The sequence below is a fragment of the Dermacentor andersoni genome, chromosome 3, assembly GCF_023375885.2.
Source record: "Dermacentor andersoni chromosome 3, qqDerAnde1_hic_scaffold, whole genome shotgun sequence".
In the NCBI taxonomy this organism is placed as follows: domain Eukaryota; kingdom Metazoa; phylum Arthropoda; class Arachnida; order Ixodida; family Ixodidae; genus Dermacentor; species Dermacentor andersoni.
The window spans coordinates 184,671,055-184,683,117 of NC_092816.1; the positions used below are offsets into that span (position 1 = coordinate 184,671,055).

The 12,063-nt window shown below is 48.8% G+C and overlaps 1 protein-coding gene across 1 annotated transcript in view; it reads right to left on the reverse strand.

Annotated features, from left to right (window-relative positions):
• Nucleotides 1-2,666: 2,666 nt before the first annotated feature.
• The window catches only part of LOC126524697 (uncharacterized), a 96,954-nt gene continuing 87,557 nt past the window's right edge, over nucleotides 2,667-12,063 (reverse strand). The window contains exon 4 of the mRNA XM_072286967.1: nucleotides 2,667-2,821. Within this exon, the coding sequence (XP_072143068.1) occupies nucleotides 2,667-2,821 (155 nt within the window). The remainder of the gene's footprint in view (nucleotides 2,822-12,063) is intronic.

Below are 12,063 nucleotides of genomic sequence, written 5' to 3' on the forward strand. Positions count from 1 at the left end.
GTCTCAAGATTGATTTGGCGGCGCCTTAGGAGTGTTTGCGAGGAGTGGTGGCGTGGAAAGGCAGGGGGGGGGAGGGGTTATGCCACTTAACTTTGGGGGGTCCCCCCCGCCCCCCCTTGGGTACTTGCCTGACTGACATTCATATACCGGAAAACAGGGGGCGCGTCTGCACGCTCCATGCTTCATTTCTACAGAGATATATTTTTGGGATTTCTACGCTACAGCCTTCCATTGTTGTCCAATACGTGCAAGTAAAGCGTTCGCTCATTGGAGAGCTGCCGGGGCCTAGCATTGCACACGCGCTTCGGATTTGCTCACTGCGTGTCAACACCTGCAACAATCATGCTCGCCAAAGTTTATTCCATCTAAATATATGTCGCTGTTTCAGCGAGGGCAGGAACGCCGTGTGATCACGACATGGCGTTCTTGCCCTCGCAAAGACCTCGTTCCACGTTTTCTGAAGTTATCACCAATCCTAATTGCCTTTCATCAGGATACACACCAGTAGCAAGGCATTCATTTCCATTGTGGCGTTTCCAACAGCCTCAGGTGCACCTAAGTATTTGGGGTGTAAATAACGCCAATCACTAAAAATAGCACTGAAACAGATGAGGCTGCCGTTATTGAATAAGACATACGGGAACCGAATACACATCTACACCGATGGTTGGGTATCGTATAACAGCTGTTTAGGTGCCGTTGTCATTCCGGCTAGGAAAGCTACAATCAACTTCGAACTGTGACACATAACATGAACGGCAGCGCAGCTCGCGGCCGTGACTTCTGCTGCAAATATCTCCTGGAAGAGGCACCTCTGAAATGAATCATGTTTCGCGACTCTAAGAGACCACTTCAGAGTCTACATCTTTTCCTGCATGATAGGACTCATGAGCAGCTGGCATATGACAGAAGAGAGGACCACCACCAAGCTTTCGTTAAAGGGCAAGAAATTATATTGCAGTGGCTACCTGGACATACCAACATTGCTGGCAATGACCTCGCCGACGAAACCGCCCTGTTCTCCCATGTAGAATGCTGACCAGTTCCGATGCCCTTATCTGTAACCGGGACTGCAAACTTAATTTCGTGGCTACAGATACGACACATAAATATTGGTCTTCTCCCAACCTCCTCAAGTGTCATCTTCATAGACTTGATCCATTCCTAAAGCTACAAGTGAGATCAACTGTTTCCTGTCTGAGGTGACAGTATCGTGCCGACTCTGGCTCGGGGTCGCACTTACAAACACCTACTCGTTCCGCATTGAAATGTGGGATACGCCCGTGTTCGGCTCTTGTGGAACTACAAAAACGACTGAACACATCTAACGTCTCTGTCCCCAGTACGACGTCGAGCATGATGCTCTTCGGACAGCATTGAACGGGTGGACTCTACACAATTTTCGGAAATGAAGATCCTTGGGCCATTCCTGTACGCATGGATGACACAGAAAGCTACGAAAGCGTTATAGCAGTAACTCAAGTCTACCGGTCTCGGCGACCGTCACTGCAAACCTTCAGAATCGCGCGAAACTGTGCTCTCTCTCTCTCTCTCTTATTTCTCTCTTTTCTTACTTACACCCCCTTCCGCCAGTGGAAGGCAGCAAACCGGACTTGCGTCTGGTCAGCCTCCCTGCCTTTTCTTTATTTCTCTATCTCTGTCTTTCTCTCTCTCTGTGTGTGTTTTACTAATGCCTGAACATATCTAAAATGTCTTTTTTCCAAGCACATATATTTTTTATTATGTCCTGCATGAAGTGTCTAGCTGCGTATAAAATTTCAATATTTTACGAACTATTATTGCGAAAGCAAATATGTGGACACTCCAAGCGAACTTTCGCCGTCGGCGGGGCTATGAGGCTCCGCATATATTTAAATAGGCGAATGCTATATGCATGCCATGCTATATGACATGCTGCAATAGCAGGTTACATTGCCACACTATTCTATAACGAATGTAGCTAATACCAGGGCTTACATTGTTGACAAAATTAATCCTCGGAATATTGAGAGTGCAGCCCACAAAGAAATCTCATAAAAGATAACTCTGACAACGCCTGCCTTTTATCTTAATTTTTTTCACACTAATAAATGTTAAAAGGGCGAAACAATATCAAAGCTCGAATTTGAATGTGATGTAATGTTATTGGTGCGGCACATTTTAGGCAGCACTACCCATGAGATATGCCCACGAGAGAGGTTTCAAAATACCCGATACGAAAAAATGGTGGTAAGTAGATAAGGTAAGGCTTTGTGTTTATTAAATCAACATAAATGAAAGTTTCCGGCGGCACGATTCGAACAGAAGGACTCTAATACAACAGCATGACCCTCTAACCATTAGGCCACGGACGCATGCTTCAGTAAATGGAATAAAGCATCTTCAAGAACTTCAAGCAACTTCAAGCGGCATTGCTTGACCCACATCTGAAGCCTGAATCCTCTGTTGGCGCAGCTGTCCTTGTCGGCCACTGTTTCTTCGGGGACCATCTTCGTGGTGCCATCCCACCGCCTTGCTTCCCTGGATGGCACTGAATCATCCACACTGGGTAAATCTGCGACTGCGTAGCCACTTCGTGGTCTGCTGCTGGCATCGGCAAAATCCCCACTGGAGATCGCTGCTATCGCCGCGCACCCTATAAACAAGCCGACGTCGACGCCTGCTCTTCACTGGCAGCAGCGGCATTGCATGACCCACATCTGAAGCCTGAATCCTCTGTTTGCGCAGCTGTCCTTGTCGGCCGCTGTTTCTTCGGTGACCATCTTCGGGGTGCCATCCCGCCGCCTTGCTTCCCTGGACCACTGCAACATCTGCAACACAGCTATGCATACCATAGAGCTTCTTACAATTATTACTAGAGGGAAGTTTGGTGCTGCGATCATAAAGCTACCATGGGAATGATGGGTAATACATCGTTTTCTCTGATGTTCATGCTTGGGGATTGAAACGTTCTTGTGACTTCCTTTATTACGCTTTACGTGAGTTTAAAATCGAATAAATTTCAATGGAATTTATGCTTTCCTTAATGCAAAAGCCAATAGGAATCTGCAAGCACGCCTAATCACTTCTAATTACAGTGATTGCACTTGCCCATGAGTCCATTGCGTAACGATATTAATATTGGCTTTGTGTGCTAGACCTGCTCTGTTCCAGCGAATCTTTTATCAGACCATTTTATTATTGTTTGTTTAATTAATTATAACCCAGTGCTTCCTTTGAAAAAAAATTATTTAGGAAAGCAACGAAGCCATTTAAAGCGAGAATAATGAAGTTTACAAAAATCGATGTTCTACACATCATTACCATGCCGGTTGACCTGCCCTGCTGGCAGCTCCCGTGCACAGTAGCGCCACAGTACCCTCTGTTACCAGTATAAAACCCTATGGATGCTATTATCTACGGGATCTGCCAGCGGAGTGCTTCCGCCATCATGGCAGTGATGGGTAGTACACGTATTTTCTTAAACTTCGTCCTTCTGGATCAAATGGTCTTGTAAAGTCGTAATTTTGAACAAAGTATCACGTAATAAATATATAAATAAACATGATTAAAATCCTAGGAGAACCCTTAGCACAGAAGCCCGATATTGAAACCATTACGCCTCGCACGAAAGCGTCAAGTGGCCATAAAACGGCCTTATGAATTTTTCGGGGGCTAGCCATCGTGTTAAGATTCTTGGTGCGCTTTGATTTGGCCACCGTGACAAGCGTAACTATTCGAATTATTAGCGATTGTGCGTGTTCGCAGTCTTCTGCACTTAGAAAAGCTTTGACTGCTCTGAAGTCAAGGACAATGAAGGCAGATAAAGCGCAATAAACAAACCAATAAAAACGTTTGAATTCGCAAGCAGGAATATAAGACAAATCAATGAGGTGTTCATCATTCCCACAGTGGCTGAAAGATTGCAGCACCAGAGTCTCTCTAGCAGTTGTAGTAAAACTCTATGATGCAGAGTCTGTCGGCATGTGCCATCGTTTTCCCACACGTAGTAGCCAAAGTGTGGTGACTGGAATAGTAACGGTCAGTGCGTGGTTTCTGAGCCAAGCACCGCGTCCTTTACATCGCGCAAACATGCCCCTGCTTGTTGGCTTAACGCCAGCCGAGAAGCTCCAGCGAAGCGCTAATTGCAACGAAACAAGGTGGACCCGCATACGCGCAAAGGCCACTCCATTAGTTCAGATGCAGAAAGAATGGGACGCTGCGGGAACAGGAGTCCGAAGCTAAGCGACAACGCCGATAAAACCCCGCAGTTCAGAAACGCGAACCGGACGCACAAATCATGCCCACCACCAGCATGCCGCAGTACGCGAAGGCGAGGTCAACACAAGGCGAGAACGCCGACCAGACTTGGTATTTCTGACTGATGCTGCTCATGGTCACAGAATTTTTTCTGTGTCCATGGGTGCTTCTGTGTCCATGGGGTCACGAAAACCGCGGTAACTCCCCATCTGATATGACGTGTACACAGTGATTACGCCTGATTTGACCGCACAAAAGGAAAATTGCTATTTCTGATTCGACGACTTTTCGCCATTAACCCTCGGCTACTAGTCCAGCGTTTTCGGGCTGCAGCCACTTCACCTGCCTGTCACATGACGTCACAAAACCGCAAATACTCACCGCGTCAAAGTGACGTGTACGCGCTAAAGATGCACTAATATGCCCAACAAAACTGAATTTTCTTCTTAATAGCCGCAGGCTGCACCGCTCCGAAAGGAATAAAAGGTGGCTGCCACCGATCGCTTAGGCACTGGCTACTCGCATCTGCCGGAGAGCATGGGTTTATTTGCATGTAATAATACTTTTGCGTGCCATGTAGCGTTTCCGAGCACTTTCGGCACGTCTACGACCTCGTTCGGCCAACACTTTTTTGCTGAGGATCTGTTTTAGCGTCATTGTGAAGCTTCCGTTGCATGCCACCACGATTGTCGACGAGCCACCGCAAGCTAAGTAAGGGAAACCGGACCAATCGCAGCCGCCGGCACCGCCCTCTTCATCCCGATATCGATTTTCAGTGCAGTGGCTTGGCCCCACCGAATCCCTCCCCCCTTGAGCGCGCTCCTCGCCTCTCCTGAGCCAATTAGATAAGCCAATTAGTGTAGCCAATAGATAAGCCAATTAGTGTAGCCAATGTTATTCGTTTTTCAAGCAAACAAAAATGACCTCCTATGAACGAGGAGACTGTTGGATTGGTCTGTTTAGACAACCCTGCGGGTGACCGCCCGATGCTTACGTCGGCGGTTACGCGAATTTAACATGTGGAGATGGATGGATGGATGGATGGATACAACTTTCTTGTATGTCCGGCAAGGTTTAACGCGACCCGCGCTCAGGTCTCCCACGGAGGAACGTCAAGGCCCTGCCTCAACGCCGCTTCACGGGCTTGCTGGACTGCCCACATCTGAATTCCGAGGTCTGAGCTGCGCAGAGCGGCGGCCCACCTCGACGACAGGGTCTCCGGAGTAACTGCCATCCCTTCTATAACTACATTGCACTCCCACAGCATTTGTTTGAGTGTTGCTGGTCCTTCCTGGCACAATTTGCACGTGTCGTCCTGATGCTTATCTGGGAAGATACGTTTGAGACGGAATAGATTAGGGAACGTGTTTGTCTGTAGTTGTCGCCAGGCGACGGCCTGCCTCCTGTTCAATTTGGGACTCAGCGGTGGGTATATCCTTCTGGCGTTCAAATATGCACTGGTGATGTCGTGGAGATTAGAATAAAAATATATTGGAATAGTTTCAAGTTATAGGGCCCCATGTGTCTACACATGCGACACCACACGTGTTTGCTTGGTCAATTTACGTGTACTGTAGTTCATACTGCTGCTACAGCTACGAGCCCACATCTAGTGTAGTATTCTAAAATGTTGCTATTGCAGTCATTGCTTCGTCTTAATGGCAAAACTGCTTTATTTTTCTAAAGTGGGAATTTATGTGTGAAACATCTAATGCCGAATCGCATAGAATCAATAATACGCATAACGAAAAGGAGTCCACGTGATATTTATTTTTTTCGGCTCCTTTTACTGCAGCCTAGGTACGTTCTTGTCACCTCGCTTTTGTTTTCATCCTGGGTTGGTATTTAAACAAGTCTGCTTTGGTGCCCGATTGTTAGTTCATTTTGGCTGTATGTTCCGCCTATTTGCTGAATGGCCCTGCAGACCTCCGCATACTACATTGTGTTAGCACCTGTTTCACGAGTGTGAGATAACACTACTGTATCAATTAATCATTTGGTGCCAAACTTATAGTTAACAGAGGCCTGTATACTACTAACAACCAACTATGTATCTTGAATGAACAATAAACTGAATCTGAAACTGAAACATGTGTCCCACCTTGGTAAGATACTGTTGTACGTAATATTAAAATGTATCTTAATACTTCCCGCGGAGTTCACTTGGCTTTATACAGTCTCGTTTGTTTCTACAGCATCGACAATCTTGTTACCTTCCTGACGTGAATTAAATTCATGGAATGTTGCTTTTCATGACAAGTTCTCTATTTCGTGTCAGGGAAATGCTATAATAAGTTAGCTAGCGAGCACTTTGAAACCCTGCAATATCTTGCGTGTAAGTACAAAAATCGTGCTCTTGGCGGGCTGTACGTCTGGATTTGGTACAACCATAATTTGCAATAATTCGCACTCATCTAAAATGAATTCTTGCGTACAATCTAGTGCAGACAGGGCGACAGAAAAGACACGGGGACACTGCGCCCTCTTTTTCGTCACTGCACATGTGCCTTTCGCGCTACAGTGTGCATGACCCTCTAGTAACTGGCCTATCAGTGTATCTTTTTTAATTTATTGGCTTTTCTTCATGCGTTTCGTATGCTTTTGCAGCTCAGCGAAATCCAATTGAATGACATCAAATGTTGATTCTCTGTGTTTTAGTATGCCATCTGTTCTAGTCGTTGCACAAGTTTTGCTCTTTTGATGTAAGAACACAAGTACCGAGCATTTCTAACAGTTCTTTTCTCTGTCGCACAGTTGATTTTCACTTCAGTAAACATTTCAGTCAATAACACCCCCCCCCCCCCCCGCCCTCCCCTTGAGCACAAGCAATATAGAGAGAGAAGTACAAGAAGGAAAGACAGGGAGGTCAATCAAGCCTGCATCCGGTAGGCTTCACCACACGAAAACACTGATGGAAAAGAACACGAAACTCCCCGAATAGAAAAGAGAAGTTCAAAAAGCAAAAGACTTGGCGGAGAAAAACTATCTCTACCGGGTGGTTCCCATGCCAATTCGATGTAGTAAGCTAGCTGCCTGCAAAATACAGCCGAACGCTGCATCGCTACGCGACACTCAATAGGCGCGAAACATGGGGCAGACGACACAGATGATGTGCAAAAAACATATCGTTTCACGAAAGTTATAGGAATGCATAAATCCCAACATAAAAGAAGTAAACCGTCTTTCTTTTTGACATCGTATTTGCATATGACATGCAGTCCAATTGTATACTGACCGAGTTAAGTTTTTCCGCAATTGAGTGCCATTAGACTTTCAGAAAAAGGCGGAAATTTAAAGCAGGCATGAGGAAAACATTGCCAAAAGCCGAGCGTATCACGAATTGTTGCAAGAATTGCATTCTTGCATTGATGAGACGTTGTAATTCGCTTGCTTAAAGACGGTTTCAAACAATACTATATTTTTTCGTATACCGGCGAAAGTGAAAATGACCAAGTAATGTCATCTTATTCGCATTAAGGGTGAATGAAGCAAACAGGAAACTACATTTCTCAACCAATCCACAGCATACTATCAGCTGCTCATAGAAGTATAGATGATTAAGCTCTAGACGCGACAAATGTATGTTGGAATGTCATGTCACCTTTCAAGAATGCTCACGCGGTTTTCATGTGATCCGTCTGCCTAAAAAATATGTGACCTGGTGCAGGGGAAGTGCTGTCTAATATTTCGCCTCAACGCATTAGCTGTCACGACGCAAAACTGCGAGAAAGAAACACGTGACGCACACACCATACATTTCAAAGAGCGACTATGACACGAGACAGGCATTCGTGCGATCTTTTCCTAGTGGCTTGAGCGTTGAGCGTTTGTGCTGAAGGAGTGCTTTCTCATCCCGCCATTGGTCACGCATTTCTTGAGAGCATTATGTGGTGGGCTTCACCCACTTTCGAGGTATCTAACTGAAAACTCCAGGCGTTCGAACGTACGCGAGCTCTTGCGGGTATTAAGATATTGACACGTGTACTTATCTTTATCGGGCGACCACGTTTCGCCGCATAACAAATGTTATCGCACTGCGCGGGACGCGCCTGCACGTATCCGAAGTTTCTGCAAAGTTATCGATGCTTCTATCCGACTGTCTGTTGTCACCGAACCTTGTGTTATCTGATTCCATCGCGTGACGCGAATGGTGTAGAACTTTGTGGAAGGCACGCGGGTCCCAACGATTAGTCTGAAACATTCGACGACTGCTGTATAAAAGCCGATGCGCTTGACCCGCTGATGAGATTTTGACGATCGCCGACCGTGTTCGCCACTATCGTTGTGCTGTAAATGTAGCCTGTTTTTGTGGGCACAGGTTCGCCCAATAAAAGTTAGTTTTGTCTTTCACAGTATTGCTACTGTGTTCTTCAACGTCACCACCACGTGACATTTGGTGTAGGTGTTTTTCGTTCATGTTCCGGACGCCCCCGACAAGCCGTGATCGAAGCCCGGACCGCAAAGAGAACACCAACGTAGTCCCGGAGCATCGAGCTAGCCGCCGTCTTCAACAGCTGCCCCCGGAGCACGGACTTCTACCTGAGAAGACCAAAAAGATTGTGGCCAAGGCAACCCCAATGGCAGCCCCAGCATGCTCCATCGTGCTGCAGCAGCCCAGGGAACCTCCGACGTTTCGCGGTTCAACATTCGAGGGCCCGGAAACCGTGCTCGAGACGTATGAGAGGGTCACTGCATTTAACCGCGGGAACAGCGACGACAAACTGCGACATGTCTTCTTCGCATTGGAAGACGCTGCCAGTACGTGGTCCGAGAATCGAGAAGCCACCTTAACGACGTGGGACCTGTTCCGAAGCGGCGTCTTGCAAACATTTACAAGCGTGGTGCGAAAAGAGCGAGCCCAAGCTCTACTAGAAACCGGAGGGCAGCTGCCAAGTGAGACGATAGCGATATTCACGGAGGAGATGGCCCGTCATTTCCGACACACCGACCCGGAAATGTCGGAAGAGAAAGAAGTCCGCTTCCTAATGCGGGGCGTCAAGCAAGAACTCTTCGCCGGGCTTATTCGTAACCCACCAAAGACTGTGGCTGAATTTTCTGCAGAGGCATCGACGATCGAGAAAACCCTGGAGATGCGCACCCGGCAATATAACCGCCACGGGCTCACGCCGCAGTACGCCATCCAAGGACTGGGTTCGAACGACCTTCAAGAGACCATCAGGGCCATTGTGCGCGAAGAACTGCGCAAGGACCTGCCTTCGTCGCAGCCTCAAGTGGCCTCGACCGCCGACATCGTGAAAGGTGAGGTTCAGCGATCGCTTCGGGTTCCTGAGGTGCAACCTCAATTACCGCAGCCCCAGCCAGAAGCGATGACCTACGCCGCCGTCGCACGGCGTCTAGGCCCCCCTCCGCGACCGCGCCAGTGCCCTGTTACGCCGCAATTCCGTCGCCCGCCGCTGCCGCCACTAGCACGCCCACCGGTCGCCCAGCGCACCTACGCGAGGAAGAGGGACATTTGGCGAGTCTCCGACCACCGCCCGCTATGCTATCACTGCGGAGAAGCCGGCCAAGTGTACTGCCGATGCCAATACCCCGACTTGGGACTGAGAGGCTTCGCCGTTAACGCGCCGCGTCTACAGGTTGGGGAGCGCCCACGTGACATCGCCGATTACCTAGCCGCCACTCAGTGCAACTCTCGACGACCGTCCCGTTCGCCGTCACCAGGCCGCTACCTGCTGCCGCAGCGCCGTCCATACAGTGGCCCAGCCCGGGGCCGGTCAGCGAGCCCATATCTGGAAAACTAAAAGCAGCAACTGATGGAAGTGCGGTTGCTGTTCTTCGAACTGAGAAAGATCCTCTGCCGCCGGCGAAGACGCGGAAGAAACTATCTCGACGGCATAACGACACGCCACCGTCCCGACGAAGTGTGAAAGCAAAGAATACGACGACGAAAGACGACCTGACGACGTCCCATACCAGCCACAGGTCAACGCGACACAGCCATGATCCGACGCCAAGACCTAACTGTAACACAAGACAAAGAACCACCGACCTCGACGTGCTTCTCGACGGCCACGCAGTCACCGCCTTAGTCGACAAAGGGGCCGATTACTCTGTCATGAGTGGACACATCGCCGCCCAGTTGAAGAAGGTTAAGACTGCATGGGAAGGCCCTCAAATTCGGACCGCTGGAGGACACCTGATTACGCCGACTGGAATCTGCACGGCAAGAATTACCGTTCATGTCCGGACTTACCTTGCCACCTTCGTTATCCTCCAACAATGTTCACGCAACGTCATTCTCGGCATGGACTTCCTAAACCAACACGGCGCAGTCATCGACCTGATGTCGAAGTCGATAACCCTGTCTGAAGATCAAGCGATACCGCCGGAGAGTTCTTGAGGTCACCATGCCTTAAGCGTGCTCGAAAGTCAAGTCAGCATGCCGCCTCGCTCCAGCATTGTCCTTTCCGACGGCACCAAAACACCTGCCGACGTAGAGGGCGTCATCGAGGGTGACCAAAGTGTACTGCTAGACAGTGAAATTTGCGTCGCAAGAGGGATCGCTCGACTCCACGGAGGGAAAACGGAAGTGATGCTAACCAACTTCAGCCAAGAGTTGAAGCACATCAGCAAGGGCACGACAATCGCGTACATCGAGGAAATTGTGGAAACAAGCAATGCCTTTGTCCTCTCGGATTCTGCCGCATCTACCCCGCCGACCATAGTCCCCGAACCAGACTTCGACGTAAATCCATGTCTCCCCATGAACAAGCAGCAAAAGCTCAAAAGTCTTCTCCGACGATACAAGGACTGCTTTTCGACTTCATCGAAGATTCGACAAATACCAGTTGCAAAGCATCGCATTATAACCGAAGAGTGCGCTCAACCACTCCGCCAGAACCCTTACCGAGTTTCGACGCGAGAATGTGAAGCTATTAGGCAACAAGTCGACGAAATGCTCCACGACGACATCATCCAGCCGTCGAAAAGCTCGTGGGCATCTCCTGTTGCCCTGGTGAAGAAAAAGGACGGAACCCTACGTTTCTGCGTTGATTATCGTCGTCTGAACAAGATCACGAAGAAGGACGTATACCCCTCCAGCGGATAGATGACGCATTGGATCGGCTCTGCAAAGCTAAATACTTCTCGTCGATGGACCTCAAGTCTGGCTATTGGCAGATAGAAGTCGACGAAAGAGATCACGAAAAGACCGCCTTCATCACTCCAGACAGCCTCTACGAGTTGAAGGTTATGCCATTGGGACTGTGCTCGGCGCCTGCAACGTTCCAGCGCGTCATGGACACGGTTTTAGCAGCATTGAAGTGGCAGACCTGTCTCGTATACCTGCATGACGTCGTCGCCTTCGCCGGAAATTTCGACGATCACCTTAGGCGGCTTGCAACAGTACGAGAGGCCATCAAATCATCAGGGCTCACTCTGAAGCCAGAAAAGTTGCGCTTCGCTTACGACGAGCTTCTGTCCCTAGGCCACGTCATCAGCAAATCCGGAGTACGCCCCGACCCGCAGAAAACCGCTGCCATCGCATAGTTCTCGCAGCCCATCGACAAGAAGGCAGTGCGTAGATTCCTTGGCATGTGTGCCTACTACAGGCGCTTTGTCAGGGACATTTCACACATCTCTGAGCCGCTAACGCATCTAACCAAATCTGATGTCGAGTTCAAATGGCAAATGCCGCAGGCCGACGTCTTTCAAGAACTAAAACGACGCATGCAGTCACCGCCGGTACTTGCACATTTCGACGAAGACGCCGATACCGATATCTACACTGACGCCAGAAGCCTAGGCCTCGGTGCCGTCCTAGTCCAGAAGAAAGACAGACATGAACGGGTGATATCTTATGCC